At 45.8% G+C, this 18,999-nt stretch overlaps 1 protein-coding gene across 9 annotated transcripts in view; it reads right to left on the reverse strand.

The window, feature by feature from the left end:
- Positions 1–18,999, reverse strand: part of LOC101169142 (thrombospondin type-1 domain-containing protein 7A) — a 165,335-nt gene that overhangs the window by 20,730 nt on the left and 125,606 nt on the right. For all 9 annotated transcript variants that reach the window (XM_023964730.1, XM_023964729.1, XM_020710494.2 and 6 more), the window contains 5 exons: positions 16,783–16,924; positions 8,599–8,714; positions 8,216–8,333; positions 5,565–5,710; positions 4,875–5,049 (listed from right to left, as the gene is read on the reverse strand). In XM_023964730.1, the coding sequence (XP_023820498.1) occupies positions 4,875–5,049; positions 5,565–5,710; positions 8,216–8,333; positions 8,599–8,714; positions 16,783–16,924 (697 nt within the window). The remainder of the gene's footprint in view (positions 1–4,874; positions 5,050–5,564; positions 5,711–8,215; positions 8,334–8,598; positions 8,715–16,782; positions 16,925–18,999) is intronic.

Consider the following 18,999-nt stretch of genomic DNA (forward strand, 5'->3'; position numbering starts at 1 on the left):
AGTTGAGACAGGGTCTGGGTGGTCAGGATGAGCTTCCAGAGGACTGGAAAACTACAGCAGAGATTATCAGGGAAACAGGTAGGAAGGTGCTAGGTGTGTCATCTGGAAAGAGGAAAGACGGTAAAGAGACTTGGTGGTGGAATGAGGAAGTACAGGAATGCGTCCAGAGGAAGAGGTTGGCTAAAAGGAAGTGGGATGTAGAAAGGACTGAGGAAGGTAGACAGGAGTACAAGGAAGCGCAGCGTAGAGTGAAGAGAGAGGTGGCAAAGGCCAAACAGAAAGCTTACGATGAGCTTTATGACAGGTTAGACACAAAGGAAGGAGAGAAGGACTTGTACAGGCTAGCCAGACAGAGAGACAGAGATGGGAAGGACGTGCAACAGATAAGGGTGATTAAGGACAAAGATGGAAAGGTGCTAACAACCCAAGAGAGTGTACAGAAAAGATGGAAGGAGTATTTTGAGGAGCTGATGAACGAGGAAAATGACAGGGAAAGAAGGGAGGAAGATGTGGTTGTTGTGGAGCAGGAAGTAGCAGAGATTGGAAAGGATGAGGTTAGGAAGGCTCTGAAAAGGATGAAGAGCGGAAAGGCCGTTGGTCCTGATGACGTACCTGTGGAGGTATGGAAGTGCCTAGGAGAGACAGCAGTGGAATTTCTAACAAGGTTGTTCAATAGGATTTTAGAGAGTGAGAAGATGCCTGAGGAATGGAGGAGAAGCGTTCTGGTCCCGATCTTTAAAAACAAGGGTGACATGCAGAACTGCAGCAACTATAGAGGAATAAAGTTGATGAGCCACACAATGAAGCTGTGGGAAAGAGTAGTGGAAGCCAGGCTTAGGAAGAAGGTGGAGATCTGTGAGCAGCAGTATGGTTTCATGCCCCGTAAGAGCACCACTGATGCCATTTTTGCTTTGAGAATGTTGATGGAAAAGTACAGAGAAGGTCAGAAGGAGCTGCATTGTGTGTTCGTAGATTTAGAGAAGGCGTATGACAGGGTGCCGAGGGAGGAGCTGTGGTACTGTATGAGGTCGTCTGGAGTGGCAGAGAAGTATGTCAGAGTAGTTCAGGACATGTATGAGAGAAGTATGACGGTGGTGAGATGTGCTGTAGGTCAGACAGAGGAGTTCAAGGTGGAGGTGGGACTACACCAAGGATCAGCTTTGAGTCCTTTTTTGTTTGCTATGCTGATGGACAGGCTGACAGACAAGGTAAGACAGGAATCTCCCTGGACAATGATGTTTGCGGATGACATTGTAATTTGCAGTGAGAGTAGAGAGCAGGTGGAGGAACAGCTAGAGAGGTGGAGGTTTGCTCTGGAAAGAAGAGGCATGAAGGTCAGTCGTAGTAAGACAGAATACATGTGTCTGAACGAGAGGGATCAAGGTAGAAGCGTTAGGTTACAGGGGGCTGAGGTGAAGACGGTGCAGGAGTTTAAGTACTTGGGGTCAACAGTTCAGTGTGATGGGGATTGTGGAAAAGAGGTGAAGAGGCGAGTGCAGGCAGGTTGGAGCGGTTGGAGGAAAGTGTCAGGAGTGTTGTGTGACAGAAGAGTGCCAGCAAGACTCAAAGGAAAGGTGTACAAGACAGTGGTGAGACCAGCTCTGCTCTATGGGTTAGAGACGGTAGCAGTGAGACAGAGACAAGAGGCTGAGATGGAGGTAGCGGAGATGAAGATGTTGAGGTTCTCCTTAGGAGTGACCAGGTTAGACAGGATAAGGAACGAGTACATCAGAGGGACGGCTCATGTTGCCTGTGTTAGCGACAAAGTCAGAGAAGCCAGACTGAGATGGTTTGGACATGTTCAGAGGAGGGATAGTGGATATATTGGTAGAAGGATGTTGGAGATGGAGCTGCCTGGCCGGAGGGCAAGAGGACGACCAAAGAGGAGATATTTGGATGTCTTAACAGAGGACATGAAGTTGGCTAATGTTAGGGTAGAAGATGTTCATGATAGAGTGAGGTGGAAAAGGATGATTCGCTGTGGCGACCCCTGATGGGAAAAGCCGAAAGAGAAAGAAGAAAGAAGAAGAGTGTGGGAAGGGGAGAGGATGATCACACCTGTACGATGTACAATGTCATGCGTGTCAAAATAAAAGCTCAGGGTTCGTATTGTCACGTCTCTGTTCCTCCTTCATGGTAGCGTTGCTACAATAATCACTCATCATATTTTAAAGAGCGGTCCGTGAAATCTCCGTCTGACGTCGTACCGGTCCGTGGCGCTGAAAAGGTTGGGGACCGCTGACCTGAACGGTTCTGCCTGTTCTTCACGCGTAGACAGCCCGTCTCCACCCACACGGACAGCTGGAACTACGGCTTTAGATGAAGACTTAATGCAGAATCGGTAGGATCTGGTTCTGCTTTCCACTCACTGTAACCTGGAAACCTTCTGGAAGGTTTTCCATTGGTTGGAGTTAACTCTGGAAGCCAGAATAGATTTCTTCTTCTGGATCAATAAAAATAACTCTGACTGTTGTTTCAAAGGCTTCTGCCTATTCATTTACTTCAAAGAACAAGAATTTCAATTCACTCCAGTCTTGGAAATGTCTAATTATTTTCTCTCTCTCTGTATTTTTACTCACACTCAATGATTCGTTGCAATAAAGAAATCACTGCTGCTGGTTTTTGAATGAGAAATGTTGTGTTAAAGTCTTTATTCCTGAACTTCACCTATAATCAGCACCAGTGATGTTCAATCAGCAGCTCCATTTAAATGTGAGGCGAGGAAAGGCGTCGAGTCGACACTTCCTGGTGCAGAACCCAACAGATTTCTCTTCTGCGTGATCGGGTCACAGTCTGTTTTTCTTAAGCCCTGAGGATTTGGGTTATCTTGCTCACACAGGTCTGGCTTGCAGCGGCTTCACCTCACATGTGTGCACATTTGAAGCTCTTTGCTTGTGCGCCGCTTCACTGTATCCGTGGAGCAAACTCATCTGCAGGGGTCACAGCTCGCATAATGGAGGAGCAGGTGGGCCTGATGGTTTTTGTTTTTTTCCACGTGAGGCCTGCTCCAAGGGGTCGTCTGACCGCCGCCTCGGAGGAGGAGCCTTCAGAGGGTTTCACACTTTGGGTGTGAGTCACCGAGAGGGCGACACTGTGACTCAGTCTTGAGGGGATAAGGTTACTGCAAAAGGCGGCAGTGGAACGCCAACCAAGTGGATCAATTGTTGCAAAAGGGTCTCACAGAGCGTTGCGCACAACAGTCCATTAACTCGGCCTTCGGTTGATCTTCTAAACTGAGACCTCATAAAGACACTGAGCTCCAACACCAACGGATGCTGGGGCTTTTTTGAAACATGAATAGTTTTCTCTGTCAATAAGCCAGATCGATGCTCTGAGGTCTCTTTGCTCCCAAAACAGCAACAACAAAGCAAAGCAACAAACCAGGAGTGAACCTGCAGACACAGTTATTTAACTCCAACCCCAGAATGACAGAAAAAAACAACCTTTAAGGCGGTTAAACCCATGCTGACAGTATGTAGACAAACAGCAGACACACACGCTCTGGTTCTCCTTCTGTTCAGTATTCTGGTTCAAAGCTGAAAAGTTCACTGAGAGTTCTGGCCGTCGACTGTATTCGGGAACTGGACTGAGCGAGAGAGAGAAAATACTTTACTTCACCAAAATGATGTCAAATCAGTCGCCATTTGTTCACAATACTGACACCACCAGGCATCAGGATGCAATGATCCGTCCGAGTTGGTTTGAGTCAACGTTTCTATGGCAACCACTCTTACCAATCAGGAGTGAGCTTGTTGGAAGGCCACACCCTTACACTTGAAAGTGGGCTACACGAAATCTTTCAATGGTTTTGTAACGTTGGACATGGGGGCCAGCAGGCTCCACCTACTTTTATTGAGGCACATGATTGGTCAGTTAATAAGTTTAATAACTTGAACTAAAGCATAAATATTTATTAAAAGGAGGATTATCAAGAACATGTTTATGAAAGGAATCAGAGAAAGAATGCTAACTCTGACCAATATTTAAAGTGCTTCGAGCTTTTTATAAAAAAAGTTCGATATGATTTGAATGACTGAGTATCAGTCAAAGGGATTTTGGCTTCTTGGAGCCAGCGGGCACTTCCTGTTCGGAACAGCAGAGGGGCGGGGTTACTCAGTCCAGTATCGTATACAGTCAGTGATTCCGTCACCAAACTGCAGCGACTTCAGATACAATAAACAGGACAAACTCGGATGTGCAAAAAAAAGAATAAAGTCACTGAGTTTGGGCCTGCAGCCTGTAAGCCCACCCTCTCATCTCTCCTGACCTCTGATAGGCTGACGAACCTGTCACTCTTCAAAATGGAGTAACAGGTTTACCCCGAAAACAGCAGCAAGTTTGATTCCGTAAAAAGAAAATTCCCATTTCTGGACAAATGATCAGTTTGGATAAATACTCGGTACTATCTTTTTAATGCGTACATTTTAAATATCAAAGTTTGGTGTAAAAAAAGTCAATATTGACACTAAGTAAAGTTAATTGGTAGGTAGTTACTTAAGTAACTAAATGTTTTAGTTTTTCTTGGAAAGCAAAAGAAAAGACATTTCCAGAAACGTTTTTCTTCTTTGGCATCGATTTCTTTATGTTTATTTTTTGACCATAATTATTCATAAAGACCCTTCTTTTTATAACATTAAATCAACTTTGTTGTTCTTATTCTGACAACTCAGGCTTTATTCAGTAAATGATGTGAAGTTTGATCTCAATATGTTGACTTGAAAATGTAATACCGACCGTTTTGTGTTCATAAAGATCAAACGTGATCCGTGGCCATGCTGCGTTCAAGTGCAATGGGAATGTTTGCTTTCAGAGCTCCGTCCTAGTGACGGGGGGCGTTTGGTGAATTACTGGAGCCAGAATCCCGGCGGTCTTACCCGGACACGGAAGGGTGCAGGGCTCCTTCAGGTGGATCTGCTCGTCTCCGTTGACGGCCAGCTCCAGGTCGCTGCACAGCTCCTCGTCCACCATGATGAAGTCTCCGTCTGCGGATCCGTCCGACACGAAGCAGGACAGGTTCCTGTAGCGCACGCCTTCTCCACACACCACGCTCTGACAGAGGAGAGGAGAAATGTTCTGTCCACCAATCACAGCCTCAAAACTTTCTGTAGAACTTCTGGTGGCTGAAAGCAGCTGGAAGGCACCAAGGCACCAGACTGTTTGGCACCAAATGCTCTGATGGATCATCAGAAACCACGGCAACCACGTGACCTTCTACCTAAACGCCATCTTCTCCGTCCTTTGAAGCTAACTTCTGTGGGGTCAAGAGTTGATGGGGTCAAAATGCTTCCAGGTCTTTGGCCTGATTACAGTTTTTTTTTGTTCATTTTGATATAAATTTCCCACAGAAGTGAGAAAATGTAAAACCTTTACATTTTCTAAAGAGCTGTACAGTTTGGGGACATGAAAAAAAGCGGGAAGAAGACTGATTTGGTCAGAAGTTTGTTCATCTGCAGAGAAGACTTTTGTTTTTCTGTAGGATCCAGTTTTTGGATTTTCGTGGAGACGGACGGCGTTTCACGGGTCTGGCGTTGTGGCGTTTTTCCCGCTGTGGTTCATGAACCTACCTCCACCCGACACTCGGACCAGGCGCCGTACTGCCAGCGGAAGCAGGGCCGCACAGGACAGGGCTTCCACTGCTCCACCTGGGAGGGACAGGGCCGGCCGTCGCCCTGCGACGCCTGAACCACCAGGCGCTGCCGCCGCATCTTTCCTGGAGGGGGGGAGGGGACAGGAGTTGGTCCAGTCTGCAGACGTTTCTTGATGTCAAAGTCAGCAGACTGCAGAGGCGATGACAGTTCTGACAGTGGGGTTTGCTGCACATCACTCATGTTAAATGTACGTGTTTATGCTAAATATAAGCAGCTGGGTTGAGGACAGAGATGAGAGTAAAACAGCAGAGGAACCTGCAGATGAGGCGACTCGGACCCTGACAGCGAGCTCCAACAAAAGAGGCTCGCTCTTCATACCACAAAGGGATGTTCTCGCCTCAGAAAGCCCCTCTGCTTACCTGCAAACACAAAGCCGCCTAACACACAAACCAGAAAAAACAAGCTGCTTAGCCTCGTCTGCCATTCCAGCAGCAGATCCGCCCACGCGCTCCAGAACTTATCAGATACCTTCATGTCTGCCTCCTTTTGTTTCTGCCTAACCTGAGTTTATTCTTCTCATTAAACGTTTTGTGAAGCTGCTCCGTCTCCAAAGCACCCTGAGGAGGAGGAGGAGGAGGAAGGTGGACGCAACAAAAACCCAACAGCGAAGGTCTTCCAGCTGCTCTCCACTAAACTCCCGTTTTACTGTAATAAACAGCTTTAGAGGTCGACTTCTGTGCAGAAGCAGAGCCGAGATCCTGGAGCCTCAGGTTTGGCCTCTGAAGCTAGAATGGATTTAAATCCTAAAATGACCAAACGCCATCAGATGCACACCTCAGCTTTACATTTTTCTTTGCTCCCAATCTGCAGGACTCCTGCTTGAATTTCCAGATCTGGAACCTCCAGCCATCAGGCATCTCTTCGGTCAGTCTCATCATTCAGCTCCTGTCGCCCTATTGTTTTTGGAAATGTTTGGTTCGTTCATGAAGGTAGACGGCGGCCGTCAGTCAGTCAGGTGGGAAAATGACGCCCCCCGGTAGGCAGGGGCATAATCAAAGCGCCACACATTTGAATGTTTTAGACCCCATTGCCTCCCGAGACCCCCAGCAAGGGCAAAGCCCCGTCGCCCAGAATGAAGGTCCGAGCGGTCCAACCACAGCAGGAGTCTTCATGGGATGAAGAGCATCGATTGCCGTCTCACCACAGTTGCCGGGATCTCCAGATTGGTCATTGCCGGCCCCCGGCTCATGTCAACAGCCCTCGTCAAATGCCCCGCCCTGCCACCGCCCGACTCCTAACACCTGGACGGTGGGACGGCAGCACGCGGGCGGGGGGCGGCTGGAGTCTGACGGCGTACCGATCATCGGACCTCGGAGACGCTCCGGAGTCAATTATCACGCTGCTGCCTTCCTGCCACCACCCCCACCCCCCGTCACTGCGCTCGACCTCCAACTAAATGCCAAATGCTCCAAAATGAAACTCTGTCTGTCTGGAAGCAGCAGAACCATCAGAAACACAATTGAAGGAGCTAAGCCTACAACTCAGCTACTGAGGTTGTTTTTGACCCAGGTGAGGTTGACGCGCATCTGTTTGCTCCAGTCATTAAATGTCCACTCCCATTTTGTATGGCGATATTGACATTTATTTGCTGTCGTTTTACATACATACTTGCGTGTGACATTGACCAGCCTGCGTTCTTACGCTCGTGCGATACTGCGGTCAAAACCCTTTGCCCATTCCGGGCCAAAACACCTGACAAACACTGTGACGTCTTCCTTTACATACAGAATCTGCCTACTGGCAGTAAGGTGAATTACAATCACATTCATGGCTCCTACAACAATAAAAGGGATGATTTGATGAGGATGAATGGACAACAATAGTTAATTCAGGCCTCCACTGCTGTTAAAAGTTAATTAACACTTAATTATGCATAAACTAACATTAACAAAGGGACCTCTATTGGAAATTGTTAACATTCCATTTTAACTGGACTAACAGAGATTACATCAGAGCGGCAGATTACATTATTTAAAATAGTTTTCTTTGCCCTTTAAAGCATTTTAGAGGAAACTCTAGTTTTCAATGTTTTAACATGAACTAAACAGAAAGTGTCTTTTCCATCTGTAGTTTCAAGTTTATTTAATTCTTTTAAACGAGTTCTCCCTCATTTCTCATGTTTGTTTGTTTTTTTCATTCCTCCAAAAGTCAGCAGGACATTTTTTAATTCCAATCTTCATTCCGTTTGAGAGATTTTTGGCCCAACGAAATTATATTTTAATGACTGAATGAACAGACGCAGAATCCGATCAAATATTAACCACCTTTCAGTTGGGTCGTCATCTGCGTTGTGGGTTTTTTGTGTGTTTTTGTGGGTCTAACCGCTCGTGTTTGGACCTTTGAGCAAGTCTAGATTTGGATCTGGATCGACGGCTTGATGAAAACAGCTGCTGGGAAGCTGAACTGAATTTAATGAGAAACCAGTTTGAAGTGGGTGATTTGGTCAGACCAAACCTCTCTTTCTGAGTGATTACATCATACACGTCTCTCATTAAGCACCTGCTGCTGTGTGGTTATTACATTCCTGTGTGCGGTCACATGCAGAAAACCGCGGGTTCGAGTCTCACCCTCAAGCCCGCAGGTCTGCGAACAGTCCGACCAGGGCGACCACTCGGACATCTGACAGTTGACGGGACACTCCACCACGCAGGACGCGTTCATCTGCCACTTCCTCTCCAAGTTCAGCTGCAAGGCGTCGAAATGAAAACAGGATTTCAGGCGACATTCGGATCCCTGTCAGCCGCTTTCTGCACAGGGAGTCGGCTGCTGGACCCAGGGGGGGAGCGGAAGCACCTCCACCAGCAGGATGAGGAGGAGGGCCAGGGGCCAGTCCCTCCTGCAGCGCCCCCTCATGGTGGACAGAAACGACGCTGCACCCCTCACCACAAGCCCGTCACCAAACGCACAGAGAAACGTGGAAACCGCCTTTGAGGGATCCCGAAGGCCTCACCTCCTCGCAGAACTTCATGTCCACCGATTTCCCGTCGCTGCGAACGCAGTCCAGCATCCGCGTCTTGATGCCCCGCCCACACACGGCGTTGGGACTCAGCTGACAAGTACTCCAGTCTGAGGGGAGCAAAAGCAGAAATTCCAGCGTTTTATCAGCATGACAGTATTTCCTACAAGCTGTCTGAAAAACAAAAGCTGAACAAATGTAGAAACTTCGTCCTGCTTGAAGCATCTCTGAAACTAAAGTTTGGATGCAAATGGGAAAACAGAAAAACTGTCCATTTCAGGAAAAGCTATCATCTCATGACATGTCCTGAATGATAATTACAGAAAAATGTCTTCATTAAAGCAAAACAATATTCAAAGTAACACAGAAGCAGACAGACCTGTCTTCTGGTTCTGGTTCTAGTCTGATGTTTATTCTGAGAAAGAAAACATTTCAGACTAAAGAAGAAAAATCCAAGGACAGAAAAAGAAGTGTAATTCCCTTTAGCCCCTCTCTGGCTAAAGCTGCTAGAGGCCTGCTGGTTATTTGTTGTTTCCATTTGCTTCCATGTTTCACAGTAACAGAATGGATCCGTGTCGGCATATCTCTACGTTCCGCCTCCTCGGCTTCATCCTCACTGGGCTGCAAACGAACTAGAAAAAGGTTTGAGGGTTCTGACCGATGTCACATGGATCGCAGATTCCTCAGGATTCGGAATAACATTGAAAGGATTTCTAAACAGATTTTAGGCGCAGCAGCATCACGGCGTCTCAAACTCGTCTTCAACTTCTCTCACTCTGGTTTCTGTCCGTCAGAAAGATGGAAAAAGGAAAAATAACGTCTGCTGTGACCGACCGAAGACAGGAAAAACCAAAGCTAGCAGCTCGTCTGGCAAATGTCCCACCCACTGACTGTGTTGAGACTTGGACTGAGTGGCCCCTCCCCCCTGGCATTCCAAACAGGAAGTGGCTCCAAGAAGGCAAAATCCCACAGACTTTTATAGAGAAATAAACAGCTGTTACTCAGTCATTTCTATTGATCTGAGAGCTTTTTTAACATCTTCTTGATAATCCTCTTTTCCCCCTGATATTTTTTCTGCAGTTCAAGTTTTTGAACCATCTGACCAATCAGATGGCTCAATAAAAGTAGGTGGAGGCTTCTGGCCCCCATGTCCAACGTTCAAAACATTTCACAGATTTTTTGTAGGCTGCTTTCTTGTGGTAGGGGGTGTGGGCTTTCAACAAGCTCACTCCTGATTGGTGAGAGTGGTTGCCATAGAAGCAATGACTCAGGCCGGCTCGGACCAACCACTGCTTGCTGAAAACGTCTGGCTCAAAAATGGCGGCATCTGTATTGCAAAAAAAATGGCGACTGAATTGACTTAATTTGGTTGGAGCTGATAGTAAAGCGTTTTCTGTGGATGACGTCACTCACTCAGATACAGTCAATGGTCGCACCTCAGTTGGCCACGCCCCTGTCCAGGTGCTGGTGGTGGGATTGGTGACTGGTCAGTGTAAAGGACGAACTGGACCAGCATTAAAGCTCCAGTCTGTTGTCCAATGGTGGCGACACTAGTCTGGATTTTTGGGCTCATTTCTGACTAAACTTCTTTGAAATCGCTTTTTACCTCTTTAAGGTTTTGAGGGAAGTCTGATTTCTTTTTATATCAGGGATGTCAAAAGTTAGGATGCTCCTAAAATAAATCTACGTTATTATTTATCTCTGCTTTTTTATTGTTCATCTTTTTTACTCGTCTCTGTAGCTCACATGTCAGAGCCTAGAAGGGAGGGAGGGGGGGTCTCCAACCACAAAAGGGCTTAATTTCCACACAATAGTTGTTTTTTTTAATCAGTTTCTGACTTGGACACTAAACGGAGAACATTTAGAGACGAGTTTGAGACAAAGTCACCGATGTGCTGCAGCTGAGTGAAGCAGCACTTTCATCTTTGCTCTCTGTAGGCGTTTTCAATTCAAGTTTTATTCATTCTCTGTACTGGAAACAGAGCAGGAGTGCATGTGAGCAGAAACTCCACGTTTCTGTGTGCAGACTGCATGGAACAACATGCAGGAAGTGTTTAAGCGGGGTTCTCTGCATCAGATTTTTGTTTTTGGAGCGTCTCTGAAATCAAAAGGACTTTTTTTCACCAAAGACACAGATGTGGGATCGTCGCTGAGCCTGGCTGTAGGCTTGTTGCTATTTTTAGTCTGACCTGTTTGACGCTGTGATTGTCCAGAAATGCCAGAAAAAGTCCAGATTTCCTTCTATTCCAGAATCGATGATGGTTTTTGTTCATCCAGGTGATTCAAGAGGTCAGGAAAATACAGTCATCTGATTCCATCTCTTACATTTTTATTGCTTTGACTAAATATAGGAGAATAAATTATCTTTAGGCTCGTTATTTTGTTAGGGAAAATGTTGTCATTCCTCTTTTCAAAACACCAGATTAGTTTTTGACCAATAAAAATATATTTTTGATGAATTTATACAGTTTCAGTTTGTGAAAACCTAAAAAAATGTCCAATTAAACAGTTCATTTATATTTTTAATTTGGCTGCATTAGATACACAGTCAAACACAAAACTACAGTTTTTATTTTAAATTTCAGAGATTTTTTGCTTTAAACTTCAAAATTGGTTAAAATCTGAAGGTAAAGTTCATCAAAATGAACACATTTAGAATCTGACTTTTGCAGTGTTTGCTTTTCTCGAAGAGAAAAAGGGGCATAAAACACTTTCATGAAATGCTTTAGAGTTTCATTACCAACCCTTAAACATTTTCTGTAGTGCAGTCATTGGCTTTGGTAACTTAATCACAGACTCATTAGCATGCAGCAGGTTGCAGCGGTGTTGTTTTAGCAGAGCGCCTGAACAAAAGTCACTCTGATTACATTTCTAAGGCCTTTGTGCAAAACCACAATGAAACTCCAGAGAAGCAATCCATACAGGAGTCCAGACCCTCTGCTCTCACTGAAGCAGTTCAATAAAAGGTTTGCATTAACCGTTTAGTAATTACTACACTTAACTTTTTGAAAGGGTCTAGTGTTGGATGTTCTGAGTAAATCAATGTGCAATCAAGAGCTGCTTTTTAAATGCAGAGTATGTGGATCAGAACAGGGAGGCTTCAGAAAGACAAGAGCAGGACAGTCCAGATGAGCGGATAGAAAGGTGGTGGTAGAGGAGAGGAGGAGGTCATCATCTGCTGAGGGGGACATCTGAGCTTTTCCTTCAGATTTGTGGCGTTCAGGACAGACGCAGCACGTAAGCCAATTGAAAAGCAGCGTCAGGAGTATCTACAGGCACTTGGAGGTACCGCTTTGCTTTCTAACATCTCTGTGAGGCTCTACATACAAAGAGCGTGCCCTTTGAACCCGTGTTGAAAGTTCAGGGACTCTAAGTTGGTAGTGACGTATGGACGGCATTCTCTTCAAAACAAGGAAGTACCAACCATTTGAAAGGTGATCATGAAGGAGAAAATGAATGATTGCGGTTTGTGTCCGGCCGGAATTCTGTGACACCAAGTCTTTGATGTATCGGAAAAGAGCTGTGAAAGAAAAAGTCTGGAACAAGATTCACCAGATTTACACCCCTTTGACATTTCGCACCAAGACTCTTCCTACTGTAGGTCCACGCACTAGTATTGTGCAGGACCAGTCCAGTGAGAACACCATATGCTAGAAGCACATTCAGGAACCTGTATTAGGCAAGTTCTTACTGAAATGGTAGTGGCCATATAATCGTTTAAGGATTTTTTTCCCCTCACATTGAAAGCAGAGGATGGTTAGTAACTATAGAGTTCCACCAGCGTTTGAAGAAGGAAAGCTCTACAGAAGCTGGAAAACTGACAAGAATGGTTGATTTGGAGAAGAAAAAGCTCTCACTGAGGTTTTGCAGCCATTAGGCAGAGTGCGGGAGACGGCGATGGAAATTCCAATAGACGAACTAAATGCAGACACGGGAACGAATGCGCTGTTTGCTCTAAACAGGTCTAAGTTTGACCCGTCCACGAGTGTATCCACGACAGACTACACTGACGGCCACTTTATTAGGCACACCTGTCCAACTGACCATTAACACAAATTCCTAATCCACCAATCACATGGCAGCAGCTCTGTGTATTTAGGCGTATAGACATGGTCAAGACAATGTGCTGCAGTTCAGACTGAGCATCAGAATGGGGAAGAAAAGTGATTAAAGTGGCATGGTTGTTGGTGTCAGACAGGCTGGTATGAAGATTCCAGAAACTGCTGATTTACTGGGATTTTTACCCACAACCATCTCTGAGGGTTAAAGAGAATGGTCAGAAAAAGGGAAAATATCCAGTGAGCTGCAGTTCTATTGGTAGAAATGCCTTGGTGATGCCAGAGGTCAGAGGTCAGACTGGTTCTACCTGATAGAAAGACAGCAGGAACTCAAAGAACCACTGGTTCCAACCGAGGTCTGCAGAAGAGCATCTCTGAACGCACAACAAGTCCAACCTGGAGGTAGTTGGACTACAGCAGCAGAAGACCACACCGGCTACCACTGCTGTCAGCTAAGAACAGGAAATTGAGGCTACAATTCACACAGACTCACCAAAACTGGACCATAGAAGATGGAAAAACGTTGTCTGGTCTGGTGAGTCTCCATTTCTGCTGCCACATTCAGATGGTAGGGTCAGAATTTGGCCTCAACAACATGAAAGCACGGATCCATCCTGCCTTGTATCAATGGTTGAGGCTGGAGGTGGTGGTGTCATGGTGTGGGGCATCGTTCCAACTCCATAGCCTACCTGAGTATTGTTGCTGACCATGTCCATCCCTTTCTGACCACAGTGGACCATCTTCTGATGCTACTTCCAGCAGGATAAGGCTCCATGTCCTAAAGCTGGAATCATCTCAGACTGGTTTCTTGAACATGACAATGAGTTCTCTGGACTCAAACGGCCTGGTGACTCAAACCCAGTAACCAGAACCCAACAGAGAACCTTTTGGATGTGGTGGAACGGAAGATCAGCATCATGGATGTGCAGCCGACACAGCTGTTTGATGCTATCATGTCGACATGGATCAAACTCTGTGAGGAATGTTTCCAGAACCTTGTTGAATCGGTGCCACCAAGAATTAAGGTGGTTCTGAAAGCAAAGGGGGAGTCCAACCCGGTACCAGCACAGTGGACCTGATAGTGACCGGTGAGTGTATTTTATTGATGTCATTCAAAGATGGAAAAATACACAATGGAGCTGCCTGCAGTTCACAGGATTTGGGGGGTTGAAAGATGAAAAACCCGTCCGACCCACCTCACCTACTTCCCCCTTACTTACCCTTACGTGTTGTATTAGTGTTCACTACAGCCTGTTGCCCGCAACAGGCCCATAGAAAAAAATTGCATGAACATTTTCTCTCAACTGGTTCTCTAATTGGTCTATAACCTTGATCGTTTGTGTGGGTCACCTGCGTGTTCCGAACAGGTTTGATCACTTTTCACCTGCAGACAGTCCATGTCCACCCGTGAGGGCCGTTGGGACTATGGCTTCAAGGACCAACAAACCTTCACATCAGAGATTACATCACAAAAGAGGAAGAAATGCTGAGAGAATTACAGCAGAACACAATTTTAACTTAAGGTCTTCATCTATATTGTGTTCCCACCTCCATCTTCATGACGTTTTTCTAATTTTACCTTCAGACAAATCAGAGTTGAGTGTCTGGCTTTTGCTCACAGGTAAAATCACATGATTACTGTTAACAAAAACCATCAGATCTGGCTGCCATCAGCATCGTTTCCTGCCAGCTTTGAGCCGTTTGGCCATATGGTGTGATTGACTGTGAGCCTCCATCTTTTAAAAAGCAGGAGCTGGTTCCGTCATAAACACCACCAGTTCTCTCCAAACAGCAGTGATGAGGAGGAGTCACAAGGCAAAGATGCAAATGCCTCTAAAAAAACAAAAAACGTTCAATATAAAAAAAACAATGACTGCTGAGATATCCGTCATGAACTATGCCATCTGCTAACAAAGACAAGCGGCTGTTTTTAGCTGCAGCTCGTTTACAATTCCTCCTTCTGCAGAGCAGCTTAGTGTCACTCTGGAGACAGAGAGGAAGACTGAACCGACACAAAGCAGCACGAAGAGGAGGAGAGAAGCAAAGGAAAAGCTTTGCGAAGGGGAAATGACAGCTCAAGCCGACAATAACCTCATTCATTATGTTCAAACACCTGAGTGAGACCGGAAACCTGGCTGCAGGGATCCATCAGGCGTCACGGTGCCACAGGAAGGGTGGAAGTGAGAAGGAAAAGTGAAAAAGTATCACAGATCTTTAAAGTTTGGTCACAGTAAAAAGTTTCCATCAATCAATCAAGCTTTATTGCCAACTTGCCCTTCATACAGAAGCATCGCAGACAATTTGAAATAGCATTTTCCCTTGGGACCATTAGGGTGAAAATTTTGGTAAAGCACAAATAAATAAGGGAACATAAAGAGCAACCCCACCCACACCTACCCAACCGCTGTTCATGCCCGTTTACTATCCTGACAGCTTGTGGTAAAAGCACAGACTGTTGGTGAGCCTGGAGGTTCTGCCCTTTCAGCTTCAGTGTCGTATGGAGACGGTGGGAAGAGCCCTTGGCTATTGCCAGGCCTCTGTTTCTGCTGAAGAGATGCTGAACGGGGGGGGGAAGCGACTCCAACCACCTTCTCCACACCCTTACAGCTGGTTCATCTGCTTTCTACTAAACACAGAACCTCTGTCTGGATTCACGGTGTCCTCCTCCACAAAGGCACTGCGTCCATAGTAAACATCTACTTTTCCAGCACTGTTGGTCTTGATGAACATTTGCTGACAATTGTGTCTCTTCCCAGAGATTCCTCTGTCCGTGCCCACACTCTAGTCAAGACGCACAGGTATCACCTGAACAGGACTAACGGGCTCCTGGCGTAGTGCGCAGGATTTGGGTGGGGGTGAATAAGGTGACAGATCTGTACGACACGCCTGCGTGTCTGTGACAGAGCACACGTCTGTCCGCTGTGGGAGCTTAATAAAGTGGATTTGCGTCTGAGGGCGTCAGTGGGCGCACACACTGTTCAGCTGTAAGGTTCCTACGGCTATTGAAATTCACTTTATTTAGTCTTGTAGACACCTGCTTTTGGTTGTTCTCAGTGTTTTATTTGTGTACTTCCTGGTTTCTTAGGTGCACTTCCTGTTTCCAGGAGGTCCAGTGGACCCACCTGTTTCCTTTGACAGGCCTGTTTTAAATTCAAAAGGATCTCTTTTTATTTTTGTTTAAGGATTGCTGTTTAAATTGATGACATTTGTTTATTTATGTTGCATTTGTTACCAGGAAAAAGCATGTGAATGTTCTTGTGTTTCTTATGATGTGCGTTTGCTTTTGATTGGTAATTGGGTTGGTTTGGTAGGGGGCGGAGCCAACCACCTATAAAAGAGGACCTCTATTCAAGATGGAGGCCTCCTTTTTGTTGTTTTCTTCCATGCTGCTGCATTGTAGGCTGCTTCCCTGCCATACTGTTGTCAATGGATGCATGTTTCTCACACTAAGCCAGGAAATGACAAAGAATAAGAGCACCTTGACTTTTTGTGTGGACAGTGGTTTGTTCTTCTGGCACTCTCACCTACTTCGCGTTCTTTCAAGGTTGCAGGCAGCATGGCCGTAGAGAAAAACGTGCATGAACATTTTCTCTCCTCGGGGTCACTGAGCGGTCTTAATATTTCATGCGGGTCACCTGTGTGTCCCGGACAGGTTTGGTCATGTTTTAGCCAGTGGACAGCCTGTATCCACCTTTAAGGACAGTTGGGACTAAGACTTTCAGGGATTGATCAGGAAGAATAAAAAAACTGCAGGCAGTTTCTATAAAAGTGATGGAAAATTCCATCATCCTTCAAATGAAAATAAACTAAATAAACTAAAATAACTATGTCGTTAGGCGCCTGGAGGAGAGAACAGTTATAATGGTTTTATTGTGTAACTGAAACATACATAAGAGCTGATTGAGCAGGCAGTCTGTTTCAGGCCTTCACTTCAGCTAAATGGTCATAAAGCCGGGTCTTATCCGGTTCTGTGCTGATCTGCTGTAAAGAAGTAGCTGAATAAGTGTGGATGCTCATCCTGCTGCAGGTCTGAGCAGCAGGTCGCCTCTTCGTGTTGACTTTGAGGGTGAACATCAAACTTCTTTTGGGTAAAGAGCCGCACATAAACGCCAGCCGCTACCTGTGATGTTGTAGAAGTAGTTGAAGCAGTTCAGGTTCAGGCTGCAGGCTTCTTTGTCCGTCGTGTCGGGACACTCCCGCCCCGCGCTGGGGGACCGAATGACGTACGCCGTCCGGACTCGACTGTTGGTTCTGGTGCAGGGCTGAAATCAGAGGCTCCAGTTAAAGGCGTAGTCATATGTTTGCAGGAATAACAATGCGCTTACACCGTTTACGGAGTGATTGGCCCTAACACTGTTCTGACCTGGAATCAGACCGCAGACGCCAGTAAAGGAGTCACTGCTGTCTGATCACCGGGTTTCTGATCCTGCATTCATGCTTTCTGTCGTGTAAGCAGATTTTGATGCCGACGTCCTGGCGAGCTTCTCTGAGCTTCACGACCGCCATGACATCTACATCGCTCCAGCTCTCCGTTAAAGTCTCCATCTTCATCAGCACAGACACGAAACGGTCTCCATTACATAGACATGGATCCGTCTGGTCACATCTTTGACCTCCATGTAACCCTTGTGCTGTCTTGTGTTGTCAAGATGACCCCACCCTTCCATTGCCGTGTTCTCCCTACCATGACAAAGGTGGATAAAGGTGGAAAGATTTCATGTAATCCATGGACACCAGTGAAGATCACAAATCATTGAAGAAAAAAGGTTCAGAGCACTGTCTAGTGGGTCTAGATGACCCCACAAGACAGCACAAGGGTCAGATTGTTCTTTTGGTTTAGTCGCACGCAGGACTTTTGGAAAAACAGAAATGACACTTTAAGCTACGCTCGCATCAAACTCGGTTCTTGCAAATTTGACGTGCATCATAGTTTCTACTCAGCGCTTGTCCAAAACTGTGTTCTTACAGTGGATGCCCCCGTCACGTGGGGGAGGAGCTACTGTCAAAGTGTTTTTAGCCTCATGGCTACATGCAAACACTGACTGTATGTCTGTATATCTCATCTGCAATGGTCGGAGGACACAGATGATGCTGAGATATCGGGTAATCCCGTCTCCATCGTGTCGTGAGCTGCTGACCTCTTGGCCAGGTCACCCTTGTAAAAGATCTGGATCTCAACGGGTTTTACCTGCTTAAATAAAGGTCAGTCAAAAACAGAAATCAAATTAAAATTTGGCTTCCCCATGACCACATTCTTCATGGATGTGGTTCTTCATGCCTTTCACAGAAACCTCCTACCATAAAAAGGAAAGAAAGTGGGATTTTTTCATTTTCTTCCCTCCCAGAATCTGGAATTAGATTTTTTTCCAGTAGGAAATGTCAGGAAAGCTGAAACAGAGATTCTCCTGAGTTGGTGAGCCAAAGGCTCTCGCTTTTGCAGAGCAGAGAGTTGGGGGAGCAAATGACAGCTTTTTGAACGGCTCCATTGCTGACAGAATGAATAAAACATGTGCGAGCCCCCGCTGCTGCCATCGCAGACTCCACGGAGAGACTGGAATTGTGGGAAGTCGGTGTGTCGGGCTCTCTGGGCAGAATGGGCTGTGATTACCAATGGCCAGAGTGCTGCTGGGAAACCAGCAGGTGGAACCAGAGGATGTAAAGCAGCATTTTACCTCCAGTCTAAGGCATCACAGGGGGGGGGCCTGGATGGGTTGTTCTGACGCCTTTGGAGCCTTTTATTCAGGAGAGCGTCCAGAACCCATGAGGGTGTTATCCAGTAGGTCTCCACAATAAATGTGCCATCATTCCACAGCTAAGTCAACTATCAGGACTGAATATTGACCTCCACAAGTGAGAAATAGAGGACGATGGAGAGCTGAAGAGGTCCATTTACCTTTCCAACAATAGTGGGCGGGATCATCTGAGGGTGGGCGGAGCTTCTGCATTTTGACTGAAGGTGTATCATGTAGTGGTTGACCAATTATCAACGCCCGAGAGAAGTGGTTTGGTTGGAAAGCACGTGGAAAAACGTTGCTTTCTTCATCAGTATCTCGGACTATCTAGGACTACTGAAGATTGAAGTCACTTTTTTTTTAAATTGATAAAACTTCAGGGAGCTGTTTATTTATTTGTTTACACTTTGAACCTATAAGATGCTAAGGAATTCCCTTTTTGTTTCAACTTATCACAAAGATAAATAAGTCATTTTTGTTCAAGTTTGACTTTATTTACTATGAAACATTTCAGGAAACGTTTTATTTAACTTTAACTTTAAAAAACAATGATAAAAGATGCTGTTGAACCTGTTACTCCCTGCACTTCTAGCAGTTCTTTATTG

The sequence above is a fragment of the Oryzias latipes genome, chromosome 16, assembly GCF_002234675.1.
Source record: "Oryzias latipes chromosome 16, ASM223467v1".
NCBI lineage: Eukaryota > Metazoa > Chordata > Actinopteri > Beloniformes > Adrianichthyidae > Oryzias > Oryzias latipes.